Here is a 15,782-nt window from a genome sequence, read left to right as displayed (position 1 = left end):
ATATCTGAAGAACAGATTTAATATTTGAAGACATATTCAGAGAGTCTGTCTACTTAAAATTCAAATAAGATAGTTAGTACAGGTGACTCCTGAAATGGGGGGAGGGGGATGGAGGAATCCATTCTTTGTTACAGTTCATATCATGATTTGCATAATGTGAAATCACATCATTTGCCCATGTGTTGAGAAATGTGAGCTGAAAATAAATGTGTTTTTGTTTTTCTTTTTCATATAAATTCTGTAAGAGAATTTGTCAGCCTTCAAATTTTTTGGGTAGTGATTTGTGAATTCCACAAGGGCAAATTTCCTTGAATGGCAATAACTCGGTAATTAAGTACTCTTTGGCAAAATGGTTGTTGTCATGCTTCTAGTGTGGTAGTGTAGTGGGTAGTGCTTGTGGTTCTCACTTTCAGCTTCCCCTGCTGAGTAGCAGTCTAGCGAAAAGGAGAAATGAATGTATAAGTCTCTCCCTGCCAGTACATAGCCTCTCCAACAGCAGTCCTCATGTAGTGCCTCCTCACTGGCGACACACGGAAACTAAACTCCTTTCGGACTCAGGCTGAACTACAGAGGTCGGGGAGGAGGTCTGGCCCCTGCACACGTAGCTTCCAGACCCACTGGTGTGTGGACACGCCCTGGTGCTCATGAACCAGATCTGCAGCTATGGGTAAATAGTCCCACTGCCTTGTGGGCAGCCTCGGGGGAGACAAAGGCTACGGGAGTAAACCCAGACAACAAATCCGGAGTGGAGCCCCTTCCAGCAACTCCTGCAGCCAAGCTGGTGCCAAACGTATTGCTTCATAAACTTTCCTTTGGACTACACTGGTGTGGCCCCGAGGGGGATCCTGACGACTGGACATCTCAGGATCTCCGTACTTTCCCCCAGGCTTGTGGTTATGATTATCGTCACCCGTTGTCCTTCGAGGCAGATGGATACCAACCAAGTACTCTTTAGAAGCAGAAGACTGTCCAATGTAGTAGATGAAAGGAGTTGCAACAAACTCAAGTCAGTCAGTAAGTCAACGATACTTACCAAAGGTTTGGGAGAAGAGTTCAGTCCACAAATGGGTCTACCTTTCCAGAGTGATTATGTTTCAGGTCGCAGAGTAATGGGAACTTAATCTGTTTTAGCAGTTTGCAATCTAGTAAATTATAGCAGTCCCAAACCAGATCTTTAGAATCAGTATCAGGTATAACAGCACTGACAAGTGTCTGGAAATTTGTTTCGCAGCAGCAGTACATTGCATTACATAAAGAATAATACAATCAGAAATAAATTTTTAAAATTGAATTAAATAAGTAGTGCAAAAGGAGAGTAATAATAGTGTTCATGAGTTGGTTCATTGTCTGTTCAGAAACCGGATAGTGGAGGGGAAGAACTGAGTGTGTGTCTTCAGGCTTCTGTACCTCCTCTTTGATGTTAGTAATATGAAGAGAGCATGATGTAACATTGCAAGGTAAACATTGCTCTTGATACACTTTCTAACAAACAGTCTGTTTATTGACCTGTTAAAAAATACTGTCCAGTTTAGTTGCACTTCAACTTATAGTTCTGTTATTTATTAATGTTAATAAAATGACCAACAGATCTACATTTTTCTAAAATTTACAGACTATACCCTTTATCCCTACCTGGGTAAAAAAAAATGTTCTGAACTGAGAATGAACCGTTGCCCTTCTCTGTACCTTTACTGAAGGCTTAACATTCCCAGTGCGACGAAACCAGAAATAGATTCAGAATTCCAAATGAGACTAACAGCATCTTGTATGAGGTTAAAATCGAGTGTTCTATTTTGTAGTGTGTTTGGGCGTAGCTCTGGGAAGCAAATTGTGTAAAACTATAAAGTAATTTGCAACAAATCAGCTATCTTTTTATAAAGACTTGCCATTATCCTTGTGATCACATTTTTATCTTTTTATAAAGACTTGCCATTATCCTTGTGATCACATTTTTGCAGGAATCTACCCAACAAAGGGAGTACAAATTTAAATATGGAGCCTGGTATTTGGACCCAAAGACATGGATGAAAAGAAGAGTTGATGAACCTCTGGTTGATCCCAATTTTGTGCCCGAGACAGAGGAATCATATTTATCTGAAGGAGATATTGAGAAGGTAGCACTTTTCCTTATTTATTTATGCAATTGAATAACCAGGTCATCTACTTTAATATGTACCTGATTTATTGCATTAGTTTTTTCTTTCTTTCTGTTTTTAGCCTGGAATCTCTAATAGCATGTTTCCCTCCAGATGGCATTGGTTTAGAAATCAATAGCTGAGGGCTAGGAATTTCTTGTGTCGTGTGTTGAGTGTTCCATGTATGAATTTGATGTAAATATTATTCGGTCTTTTGAAAATAGATTGTACTCTTCTGGAAATATGTCCTGAATTCTGCATGTGTAGTGATAACAGTAGAGCTACGAGGACTTGATGTTTCAATCCCTATGGTAAGTTGACACTCTCAATGTTGGCAGTGGGTTTGGAGTGGAGTCAAGGGGGGAGGGTAAGTATGTCATCGGGGTCATCAGGTGGGCACCCTCCTTCTTTGACGTTTTGTTGATAAGCCCACGACGTCTCCAGAGGGCTCAACAGTGCTACCTGGCGTCCCAGATACACCCCCTCAGTTCCATACCCTCCTGTCTTCATCTTGCAGCCCAGTTGTTGTCTTTCCTTTTAATCTAAATCCAATTGCTGCTTTCTTCTGCTGCATTTGACAAGGACTTGATTGCTTGTTGGAGGGAGTGACCCCTCACGCCCATCTTCTTCAATAGGCTGGTCGTAGATGTAGCAACGAATCCCCTGCATCCCACTTCTACAGGGAAAATCTTGGTCTTCCAGCCATTCTGGGCAGCTTCAGTTGCCAGTTCAGAGTACTTTGTCTTTTTCCTCTCATAAGCTTCTTCGACACCATCTTCCCATGGTACTGTCAATTCCACAACACATGCCAGCTTGGCTGTTGTGGACCACAGGACCACGTCTGGCCGGAGTGTTGTAGCCGCAATGTCTGGGGGAAACACAAGCTGTTTTTTCCAAGTCCACGTCCATTTTCCAATCCCGAGCAACCTGCAGAATGCTTACATCTTTTGATGTTATATGGTGCTCTGGAGGTTGGCCTGCTGGTACAAATCGTGTAATGTGGACATTTCCTGCCGATGTTTGTGGGAGAGCATTTGTAGTGATTCACCTCTGTTCCAAGATTGATGCCAGCTGTCTGAGAACTTGGTTATGCCGCCAAGTATACCGCCCCTGGGTGAGGCTCATGGTGTATCCTGCTAAAATGTGCCTTAGTGATGCAGGTGCTTGACAAAGAGAGCAAGCAGGGTCTTCTCCCCACCACTGGTTCAGGTTCTGGGGTGTGGGTAGGAGGTCATAAGTGGCTCTGATGACAAAACTTAGCCGAGATCCCTCCATCTCCCAGATGTCACACCAGCTAAGTTTCCTCTTTTCCAGGCTCTCCCAATTAGTCCAGTGACCCTGCTTGATCATTGAGACGGCCCTGGCATGTCGCTCTGCCTCCTCCTGTCTTCTCAACTCCTCCACCATGAGTCTTCTCTTCTGCACTGATGCCATTGAGGAGCTTTTGGGACGAGCCTGAGCCCGGCTCTCCCATGTTGGACTTGGCCAACCACATCCCTGAAGCAAAGAGCAGACTTAGCACTCTGAACAGCTTCAGATGGGTTCCACTTCCTCCCCGTTGCCACATGGGGGGGGCGGGGGGACTGCTGTTCGAATAACAGTATCTTCAGTTTCGGTGAGGGTCATGACCAACCTTGCTTTGGTGCATTTGAATTCTTCCACAAGAATTGCAATTGGTAATTCCAATTTGCCGTTCCTGTACAGTCCAACAGGACCTGAGCATTGTGGAAGTCCAAGCCACTGTTTTACATGTGTGCTGATCATTCTTTCGAGCTTTTCAACCTTGCTGATGGGGATTTCATACACTGTTAAAGGCCACATGAGTCTTGGGAGTATGCCGAACTGGAAGCACCACAGCTTGAGTTTTCCTGGCAGCAAGGTCTTGTTGATGCGAGCTATGTACGTGATGGTATCCTTTTTGAGTTGTTCAAACTGCTAGTGTCCTTGAGCTTGGCATCATATCATCAGCCCAAGCTCTTCACTGGCATTTCTGAAAGAGTTGGGACAGGTGTCCCGTCAATCTGAAATCTTTTATCGGTGACTTGACCTTTGACAATGGAGATGCTTCTGCACTTGCTGGGCTTGATCTTCATCCTCGCCCATGTGATGTTTTGATGAAGCTTTTCCAGAAGTCTCTTAGTGCTGGGGACAGTTGTCATCAGTATCGTTATATCGTCCATATAGGCTCGTATCGGTGGTAACAGTTGACCAAACTGTAGCCCTTTTCCTCCTGCATCTCATTTTGAGGCTCTGATAATGAGCTCCATTGCCATAGTGAAGGCTAATGGGGAGATGGTGCACCCCGCCATGATGCCTACTTCCAGTGGTTGCCACGCTGTGGTGAAGTCTGATGTTGTAGGACAAACTTGCAGATCCTGGAAGTAGTGTTCTACCAGATTTGTTATTGTTGCAGACACCTGAAAGAATTCAAAAGCAGTCCACAGTAGGGAATGAGGAACTGATCCATAGGCGTTGGCCAGGTCGAGGAACAAGACATGCAGATCCTTTCTTTCCTTCTTAGCCATCTGGATTTGATGCCATATGACGCTGGTATGTTCAAGGCATCCCGAGAAGCCTTTTGGATTGACGTATTAATGAAATGGTTTTGTTTCAGATACTTTGTAAGTCTTTGCGCCAACACGTTGAAAAAGATCTTGCCCTCTATGCTCAGAAGGTTTATTTGGCGAAACTGCTCGATGGTGGACGAATTCTTTTCTTTTGGGATCAGAACTCACCCCGCTCTTCTCCAGGCTTTGGGGATAATTTGCTTTTTCCACGCAACCCCTCATGTTTTTCCAAAGGAATTTCAGAACATCCGGGGTGTTCACAATACGGAACACCGTTAGGGCCTGGCATTGATGTCGGTCTTGCCTTCTGCACTGCCTCTTTCACCTCGCTCAGCTTGGGAGGGCTGATGTTAAACTGACGTTGTGGGGGTGAGATTGGTGGGATGTCAGCTGGGACAAGTATTGGTTCATCTTTTCGCTCATCAGTGTGGATGATTCTGAGATGTCTTTCAACCTCCTCTTTTGATACTTTCAAGTATACGCTTTTCTCTTTTGTGAAAATGCCTTTCACATATTTAAGGGGATCTTTGTAGAAGTCTGTTCTTGCTTTTTCCTTCTTTTTGTGTCGTTTCCTTAAATTCTCTGCTCTGCGCAGTTTCCAAAACCTCTGTTTTAGGTCCAATTGAAGGAGGTTGATGCCGTCCCTTTCTTCTGCTGTTGCTTTTTTCCACGACTTCCTCAGGCCTCTTCTCTCTTTAACAAGTCGTTGGATTTCCTGCAGACGACGGGATTTGGGGGGAGGTGGCATATCTTTCCTGCTGACTTGTTCTTTCACTCCAAATTTCTCCTTTCCATAGCTGCAGATCAGGTCACCCATCCTCTCCACCTTCTTTTCTGCTAATCCCTCGATGCCACTTAAGATCAGGCTCACATCTGCATTGATGGTTTCCCACCCCTTGCTGTTAGACTTTGGCCATTTCACCAACGGCTTACGTCCTTGCATGTCCTCCACTTTATGATGTGCCTGGCTGTGTCTTGGACTGCTGCTTATGCCTGAATCTTCTTCCACATCCCATAGGGTGCTGATACTCTCAAACGATAATCCTATCTTGTTCTTGTGAGAGGAGTATGCATTGAGGATGTAACTATGAAAATGGACAAGGGAGAGCCAGTGGATGTAGTGTACCTGGACTTTCAGAAAGCCTTTGATAAATTCCCACATAGGAGATTAGTGGGCAAAATTAGAGCACATGGTATTGGGGGCAGAGTACTGATATGGATTGAAAATTGGCTGACGGACAGAAAACAAAGAGTAGCGATTAACGGGTCCCTTTTGGAATGGCAGGCAGTGACCAGTGGGGTACTGCAGGGTTCAGTGCTAGGACCGCAGCTGTTTACAATATATATTAATGATTTAGATGAGGGAATTAAAAGTAACATTAGCAAATTTGCCGATGACACAAAGCTGGGAGGCAGTGTGAAATGTGAGGAGGATGTTATGAGAATGTAGGATGACTTGGACAGGCTGGGTGAGTGGGCAGATGTATGGCAGATGCAGTTTAATATGGATAAATATGAGGTTATCCACTTTGGTGGTAAGAACGGGAAGGCAGATTATTATCTAAATGGAGTCAAGTTAGGAAAAGGGGAAACACAACGAGATCTAGGTGTTCTTGTACATCAGTCACTGAAAGCCAAGCATGCAAGTACAGCAGGCAGTGAAAATAGCTAATGGCATGCTGGCCTTCATAACAAGAGGAATAGAGTATAAGAGCAAAGAGGTCCTTCTGCAGCTGTACAGGGCCCTGGTGAGACCACACCTGGAGTACTATGTGCAGTTTTGGTCTCCAAGTTTGAGAAAGAACATTCTTGCTGTTGAGGGAGTGCAGCACAGGTTCACAAGGTTAATTCCTGGGATGGCGGGACTGTCCTATGTCGAAAGATTGGAGCGACTGGGCTTGTATACTCTGGAATTTAGAAGGCTGAGAGGGAATCTTATTGAAACATATAAGATTATCAAGAGATTGGACACGCTGCAGGCAGGAAGCATGTTCCCGCCGATGGGTGAGTCCAGAACCAGAGGGCACAGTTTAAGAATAAGGGGTAGGCCATTTAGCACGGAGTTGAGGTGGATATATGGAATGCTCTGCCCCAGAAAGCTGTGGAGGCCAAGTCTCTGGATGCTTTCAAAAAAGAGATGGATAGAGCTCTTAAAGATAGTGGAATCAAAGGTTATGGGGATAAGGCAGGAACTGGATACTGATAGTGGATGACATGCCATGATCACAGTGAATGGCGGTGCTGGCTCGAAGGGCCAAATGGCCTACTCCTGCACCTATTGTCTATTGTCTATTGAGTGATTTATAAATAATGATAAAAAAATTTAAAAACTGCTTCATTGCTTAAAAAGAGCCAATACAAATCAGGGACCATAAAGGTGATGGGCAAGTGAGACTATAAAAATATCACAGTTATGGATAGCCTCATATTTACACAGAGTATGCCGGAGGCCAGCCAAGACTGTGTCAGGCTAGCCCGATCTGAAGTATCAAAGTCATTGATTTTACAATTCTGCTACTTGTAGTGGTATTGCTGAGGTTGGATAGAATCAGGCAATATTTCAGGGGTGGAAATAGGAGATGATAGGGGGTGATGGTGATGATGTGGATATGTTCTCTGCTGCAAATATGATGCTAAGTTTGGTTTAGTTTCATATTTTTCTGAAGTCAATGGACTCTAGGAGATGGTTTATGATAAAGATCCATGTCATTTCAAATATTTTGTTTGCAAGAAACCCACTCATTTATTATTGGATGTCAAATAATCATTTTAACAATGTTTCATAACATTCCATTGTACTGCATTCATCTTAAAACTATGAAAAAAATGGTTCAGTTGGCATAGTTTAGTGTATGGAATGGGAGATGAAGTGGAAATAAAGCTGTTTATCATTGCAAGTGTTAGCATTAATTCCTATATCTAGTTAGATGATCAGTCCTTGTGACTTTAGTAAGGAAGCTTTCAAATGCTGGGACAACATATGTTAACAGTACTCCATGTGGCCAAGTTAGACAAACTTCAGAGTTAACCTTGGTGTTGTGGGAATTACTTGGGTTTGGATTACTTGGGAATGGAAAAGGGAATTTATGAGCTATTCTCCTTTGTAACTTTGTTTTTACCTCCACTCCCAACTTAAGGAAAGAAAGATGAGAAGACTCCATGCAATGTTATCTTTCAAGAAATTCATTGAAGCTAAAGGACTTAGAAAACCAGAGGTGAGGAGAAATCTAGCAAAGTACCAGATTTTTTAAGAACCTAACCAAAGGAATAAAGTTGTAAATTCAGAAACATTTAGCTAGTATTAAAATCACAACGCACACAAAATACTGGAGGAACTCAGCAGGCCAGGCAGCATCTATGGAAAAAAGAGTGTAGTTGACGTTTCGGGCTGGGACCCTTCATCAAGACTGGAGAAAAGAAAATGAGGAGTTAGAGGAAGAAGGTGGGTGGAGGGGAGGAAGAAACACAAGGTGATTGTGAAACTGGGGGGTGGAGAGTGAAGTAAAGAGCTGGGAAGTTGATTGGTGAAAGAGATACAGGACTGGAGAAGGGGAAATTTGATAAGAGAGGATGGAGGCCATCGAAGAAAGAAAAGGGGAAGGAACATCAGAGGGAGGTGATGGGCAGGTAAGGAGACAAGGTGAAAGAGGGAAAGGGGCAGGGGGGAGGGAAATCATTACCAGAAACTCAAGAAATCGATGTTTATGCCGCCAGGTTGGAGGCTACCCAGACGGAATACAAGGTGTTGCTTCTCCAACCTCAGTGTGGCCTCATCGTGACAGTCGATGAGGCCATGGACTGACATGTCGGAATGGGAATGGAAAATGGAATTAACATGGGTGGCCATTGGGAGATCCCGCTTTTTTTGGCGGATGGAGTGAAGGTGCTCGGAAAAGCAGTCTCCCAATCTATTTCGGGTCTCACCGATATACAGGAGGCCACTCCAGGTGCACCGATCACAGTATATGACCCCAACAGACTCACAGGTGAAGTGTCATCTCACCTGGAAGGACTGTTTGGGCCCCTGTATGGTAGTGAGGGAGGAGGTATAGGGGCAGGTGTAGCACTCGTTGCACTTGTAAAGATAAGTGCCAGGAGGGAGATCAGAGGGAAGGGACGAATGGACAAGAGAGTCACATAGGCAGGAATCCCTGCTAAAAGCAGCAAGTTGGATGGGGTCTGGAAGGTGTGCTTGGTGGTGGGATCCTACTGGAGATGGCGGAAGTTATGGAGAATTATGTGTTGGACACGGAGACTGGTGGGGTGGTAGGTGAGGACAAAAGAAACCCTGTCCCTGGTGAGGTGACAGGAGGATAGGGTGACAGCAGATATGTGCATACTGGAAGCGATGTGGTTGAGGGCAGCGTTGATGGTGGAAGAAGGGAAGCCCTTTTCTTTGAAGGAGGATATCTCCTTTGTTCTGGAATGAAAAGCCTCATCCTAAGAGCAGATGCGGCGGAGACGGAGGAGTTGAGGGAAGGGGCTGGCATTTTGACAAGTAAAAGGGTGAGAAAAGGTATAGTCCAGGTAGCTGTGAAAGTCAGTGGGTTTATAATAGGCATCAGTAGATGAGCTGTTTCCAGAGATAGAGACAGAGAGATCGAGAAAGGGGAGGGAGGTTTCGGAAATGGACCAGCTAAATTTGAGGACAGGGTGGATGTTGGAGGCAAAGTTAATGAAGTCAACGAACTCAGCATGGGTGCAGACAGAGCACCAATACAGTCATCGATGTAATGTAGGAAAAGTTGGGGAGTAACACCAGTGTAGGCTTGGAACAAAGACTGATTGCTATCTGCTTGCCAAGGTCTTCCTCAATATTTCCATTGATTTCAGAGATAATTATGTCAAGTTTTAGGTATTTTCTTGTCCTCATGCTAAAAACTGTTGCTACTGCAGCACTGCCTGATGTTACATATTAGTTTGAATATATTGTGTTATGTCCTCAGTGAGTCTCTGATTGACTCTCATAATTTAGTGCCACCTCACATTATTATTGTTATAAATATCAATGAGCCAAAGAGACATGTTGCATTTCTATTCTGGTAAAGTTTGGTTAGCATTTCACGGCTGGGGAAAGTATCCCTTGTCACTATTATTAACTCCCAGGCTGAAGCAACTCCAAATATGTCAACATAGACCATAACTCTACAGTATTTATTTTCTCTTTGACACTGATTGTCATTGTAGCCTTGGTCAGCAACATTACTGAATTACAGCATGTTTCTGAAAGAGACAGAAGGATAAAATAAAAGTTGATCTAGTGCTAGATCACAGCCCCGTTTCATGCAGAAGGTAGATATACAAGGTCAGGAATAGGCCAACACTGAGCACCAACCAGGGTTGGCCAACATTTTTGAGACAGTGTGCCCAAATTGGCAATAATCTAAAAAAAATTTCAAATGGCATGGTAATTTTGAGCTGAGATTATCATTAATTAATGAATTACTAATAATAATTATGGACTTTAAGGAAAAATTTTGCTTAACTATGTACGCGTATTTATTGTTTTTTTTATTAATAAAAGAAAAGGACAGATTGAATTAAATAGAATATTTTTAAAAACCTGTTCATAAATTATTATTTTAGAGTCACAATGTCATAGAACACTGTAGCACAGAAAAAGGCCTTGTGGCCCATCTAGTCTGTGCCAAACTATTATTCTGCCTAGTCCTGGACCATAGCCCTCAATACCCTTCCCACCTAAGTACTTATCCAAATTTCTCTTAACTGTTGGAATCTAACCCACATCCACCACTTCTGCTGGCCACTTGTTCCACATGCTCACCACCCTCTGGGTGAAGAAGTTTCCCCTCAGATTGCCTAAATATTTCACCTTTGACCCTTAACCCATGACTTCTAGTTCTAGTCTCGCCAAATCTTGCCCTTTCTATACCCCTCAATTTTGTATGCCTCTATCAAATCTCTTTATTCTCCACTACTTTAAATTTTCCATGCCTTTAGATCTCCCCTAATTTTCCTACGCTTAACGGAATTAAGTCCTAACCTTTTCAACCTTTCCTTATAACTTAAGTCCTCAAGTCCAGACAGCATCCTTTTAAATTTTCTCTGCAATCTTATTCATATCTGTCCTGTGGGTCTATGACCAGAATTGCACACGATACTCCAAATTAAGCTTCAACAATGTCTTCTACAACTTCAACATAACATCCCAACTCCTGTACTCAATACTTTGATTTATGAAGGCCAAAGAGGCAAAAATTTTTTAATAATCTATCTGCCTGTGACACCGCTTTCAAGAAATTATGGGGCTGTATTTCAAGACCCCTCTGTTCTACCACGCTCCTCAGTGCCCTACCGTTCACTGTGTAATTCCTACCTTGGTTTGTCCTCCCAAAGTGCAAAACCTCACACTTGTCTGCATTAAGTTCCATCTGCCACTTTCCAGCCCCTTCTCCCAGCTGGTCCAGATCCTGCTGCAAGCTTTGATAGCCTTCCTCACTGTCCACTACACTCTAATCTGGATGCCATTCGCAAATTTGCTGATCGAATTTACCATATCGTCACCCAGATTGTTGATATAGATGACAAATAACAATGACCCAGCACTGATCCCTGCGGCACACCCTTAGTCACAGGCCTCCAGTAGGAGAGGCAACCATCTACTACTACTCTCTGGCTTCTCCTGTGAAGTCAATGCCAGATCTCATTTACGACTTCATCCTGAATGCCAAGTGACTGAACATTCTTGACCAACTTCCCATGCGCAACCATTGTCAAAGGCCTTGCACAACCTCCACTTTACTTCCTTCATCAACCTTCCTGGTAACTTCATTGTAAAACTCTATAAGTTTGGTTAGACATGACCTACCATACACAAAACCATGTTGACTATTCCTGATCATTAATTGACTATCCAAATACTTATATATCCACTCCCTTAGAATACCTTCCAATAACTTACCCACTACTGACGTCAGACTAGCCAGCCTAAAATTTCCTGGCTTATTCTTAGGGCCTTTCTTAAACAATAGAACAACATTATCTTCCAATCCTCTGGCATCTCACCTGTGGCTAAAGACATTTTAAATACCCCTGTCAGGGCCTCTGCAGTTTCTGCACATGTCTCCCACAAGGTCTGAGGGAACACCTTATCAGATCATAGGAATTTATCCACCCTAATTTGCCTCAGGACAGCAAACATCTCCTCCTCTGTAATCTGTATACAGCCAGTGATCTCGCTGTTATTGTGCCTCAGTTCAATTGACTGTGTCCATCTTTTAAGTAAATGCAGATGAAAAAAATATCCATTTAAGATCTCCCCATCTCTTTCAGCTCCATGCAATGATGACCACGTTTATCTTCAAGAGAACCTATTTGTCCCTTGCTATCTTTTTGCTCCTAATGTATCTGTAGAAGCCCATGGATTCTCCTTCTCCTTGTCTGTTAAAGCAACCTCATGCCTTCTTTTAGCCCTTCTGATTTCCCTCTGAAGTGTTCTCTTGCATTTCTTATATTCTTCAAGTATATTTGTTCCTTGCTGCCTACATCTATGCACTTCCTTTTAACCACAGCCTCAATATCTTTCAAAAAAAACTCTAAACCCTCTAAACCTGTTACCTTTGCCTTTTATTGTGACATGAACATATAAGCTCTGTACTCTCAAAATTTCACTTTGAAGGCCTCCTACTTATCAAGCACAGAAAACAATCTGTCCCAATCCACACTTGCCAAATCCTTTCTGATTCAAGATTCATTTACAAATTAAGGCAACTGGACTTGCTGTGTTGTCTAGAAGACATTTCACCACTCATCCGAGAGGCTTCTTCAGTTCTGATCCATGGTGGGTTGTTTTCCGGCTTATAAACTCTCTGAGTTGTTTAAAAGTATAGCAATTACATGAGGGTTGTTAAGAGTTATAGAGGTAATGAGAGGGTCATTAGTGTTATCTTTTCATGAATGGAGGTGTGAATTGTGGAGGCATATCGGTTGAGATATGAGGACTACATTGTAAGTTGCTGATAGATGGCATTATAGCCCACCCCCTCTGTTCAGGGATGGGTTTTCCAGTTTGACAAAAATGACTTCTTTAACCTCTCTTTCAAACCACCTGTCCTCCCTGTCCAAAATGTGCACATTGTTATCATCAAAGGAGTGTCCCTTGTCCTTCAGGTGTAGATATACAGCTGAGTCTTGACCTGAGGTGTTAGCCCTCCGATGTTGCGCCATCCATTTATGAAATAGTTGGTTTGTCTTGCCGATATACTGTGTGGCCGGTTCTCATTGCATTGGATAGCATATCCAGTCTTGCTCTGTTTGTGTTTGGGTGTAGGATCCTTGGGTTGGACCAGTTTCTGTCTGAGTGTGTTTGTAGGTTTGAAAAACACAGGGGTTTGGTGTTTGTTTAAAATCCTTCTGAGTTTCCCTGAAACTCCAGCTACATATGGGATGACTATGTTTTTCCGTCTGCTTTGCTCCTTACCGCTGTCTGTTGGGCTGATGTCCCTGCTGGTTTTTGCTGCTGTCCTGATGAAGGCCCAGTCACAGTAGCCGCAAGCGTTCAAGGATCCTCTCAAATACTTGCACTCTTTGACCTTAGCTCTAATGTTGGTGGGCACATTCTTGGCATGGTGATGTAGTGTTTGAATAATCCCCATGTTCTAATGGGTTAATGGTTTATCAACTCACAGAGTTTATAAGCTGGAAAACTACCCACCATGGATTAGAACTGAAGAAGCCTCTCGGATGAGTGGCGAAACATCTTCTGGACAACACAGCAAGTCCAGTTGCCTTTATTCACTACTGCCCGATATGCAAAGACCTGGACGACTGAGAACCTTCATAGACAAGATTGTCTTATGTTATTTTCAGAACACAAGTGTAAAGGAGAACAAAATAATTGCTACTCCAAATCTAATGTAGCACAAGAAAAAATAACCAGGTCTGTGAGGATTTCAGTACATATCATCCAATGTCACGTGTTCCTGGAATTGTCTAGCTGGCACCTAGCTGGTGTGAAATGTTTCCTATGAAACATTTCATTGTTCTTGGGTTGTAAAGAATCATTTGCTGTTTCTTTGGCAGTGTAGATAATCATTATAGGACACAGAAAAAAGACATAAAAAACCTACAGCACAATACAGGCCCTTCAGCCCACAATGCTGTGCCGAACATGTACTTACGCATCTTTTTATTACGGGTGTGATTTAAAGAATCGAGGATCAGTATTGAAAACCACGTTCCAACAAAAGTTTTGTGCATGCCACAGCCTAACTATCCCAGAACTAGGCCAACAGCCAGGTTTAACAGTTTGAAATCACAGTTCAAGTTGGGCCTTAAATATTAAATATTATACTTCAGTATGGACACGTCAACATAAGTGGTTATTTTTTAAGTAAAATAAGACAATCTTCAGTTGCACTAGGTGGCATTTGGAAGATAATGCATCATTGCCAAGATCTTGTAACTTTCTGAGTGAAGGTAATATATAATTAATGGTGTTTGTCTTCATCTGAACACCACAAGGGATCAGACAAGGGGACAGCCAGATTTGAATAAAATATATTGTCTATCAGATTTGACATTTTGATTTAACTGTTGTAGTTTGTGCTACAAAATAGTCACAGTTAATTCATTTATGTTTAAATATTTCAGTTTATGAAGAAACTATTTGACACAGTCGATGAAAATGGAAAGATCGTTTCCTGACTGAAACTGGAAACCTTGAAGCACGGATTTTATTCTTCAATGTGTAACACCGTCATTGTTAATTAATATGTGATTTCATTGTTTTACCTTATCACACTTTCTATTATATTATGATTCTGCTTTAAAAATGGCCACTAGTTTATACTTACAGAAATTTTTTTCACAAGAGTTTATTGGAAATTTTTTTCCAAGAACTGACAACGACAAAAGACAGCTACCTTGTACAGTGGACCTAAATGCAGATAATAAATGAGCATTTTCAATTCTGTTCTTCCAACTATGGTTGCTCATTTTGCATGTAGTAGATGTTATCAGGAGCACAATTATCTGTTGAACCAGGTTACACCGATAGCCAAGCAGCGTTCATAGAGAACACCAGTGAGAAGTGCTGCGTACATCAGCACATTCTAGACAGCAATGGCTATATGTCACAGTACTGAACATGCTGGAGGTCAGCTAAACTCCCACTCCACATCTACTACGTTCACTCAGGAGTGCAGGGATCTTCACTGACTTCCTCAGCCACCTGGCTGTATCTGGCCCACAGCTTCTGCCAGAGAAATCCACCAGAGAAAGCAGGATCTCCCAGCGGCCACACATTTTAATTCCACATCCCATTCCCATTCTGATATGTCCATCCATGGCCTCCCCTACTGTCAAGATGAAGCCACACTCAGGTTGGAGGAACAATATCTTATATTCCGTCTGGGTAGCCTCCAACCTGATGGCATGAACATTGACTTCTCTAACTTCAGTTAATGCTCCATCTCCCCCTCGTACCCCATCGGTTATTTATTTATTTATTATTTTTCCCTCTTTCTTTCTCTCTCTTTTTTCTCTGTCCCTCTCACTATATCTTCCTCTGATGCTCCCCTCCCCCTTTCTTTCTCCCTAGCCCTCCCGTCCCATGGTCCTCTCATATCCCTTTTGCCAATCAACTGTCTAGCCCTTAGCGCTATCCCTCCCCCTCCTGTCTTCTCCTATCATTTTGGATCTCCCCCTCCCACTTTCAAGTCTCTTACTATCTCTTCTTTCAGTTAGTGCTGATGAAGGGTCTCGGCCCGAAATGTTGACCATACCTCTTCCCATAGATGCTACCTGGCATGCTGCGTTCCACCAGCATTTTGGGTGTTGCTTGAATTTCCAGCATCTGCAGATTTCCTCGTGTTTACACAGCTTTATAACCAACCTTGAATACAGATCCATTCATTTGAGTGGGATTGCCAACTATAATTCGAAAGATAAATTCAACTTTTAAAGAATATTTATTTTTCATTCTATTTCTTTATTAATGATTTAAATTAATTAAGTTTATGTTATTTTTAAATGCATTAATTGATTCTTTAAGTAAATTTCAACTGTTTTTTAAAGCCTTTGAATATCAGTTTTGAAAACCAGGTAGGGGTCTGTCTCC

The 15,782-nt window shown here is 42.6% G+C and overlaps 1 protein-coding gene across 1 annotated transcript in view; it reads left to right on the top strand.

Moving 5' to 3' along the window:
• Positions 1 to 14,730, top strand: part of zgc:158260 (uncharacterized protein LOC571389 homolog) — a 48,772-nt gene extending 34,042 nt beyond the window's left edge. The window contains exons 6-8 of the mRNA XM_063042468.1: positions 1,959 to 2,114; positions 7,840 to 7,917; positions 14,315 to 14,730. Of these exons, the coding sequence (XP_062898538.1) occupies positions 1,959 to 2,114; positions 7,840 to 7,917; positions 14,315 to 14,368 (288 nt within the window). The 3' untranslated portion in view covers positions 14,369 to 14,730. The remainder of the gene's footprint in view (positions 1 to 1,958; positions 2,115 to 7,839; positions 7,918 to 14,314) is intronic.
• Positions 14,731 to 15,782: the final 1,052 nt, after the last annotated feature.

This window comes from Mobula hypostoma, chromosome 3 (genome assembly GCF_963921235.1).
Source record: "Mobula hypostoma chromosome 3, sMobHyp1.1, whole genome shotgun sequence".
In the NCBI taxonomy this organism is placed as follows: domain Eukaryota; kingdom Metazoa; phylum Chordata; class Chondrichthyes; order Myliobatiformes; family Myliobatidae; genus Mobula; species Mobula hypostoma.
This window is presented reverse-complemented; position numbering and strand designations above follow the sequence as displayed.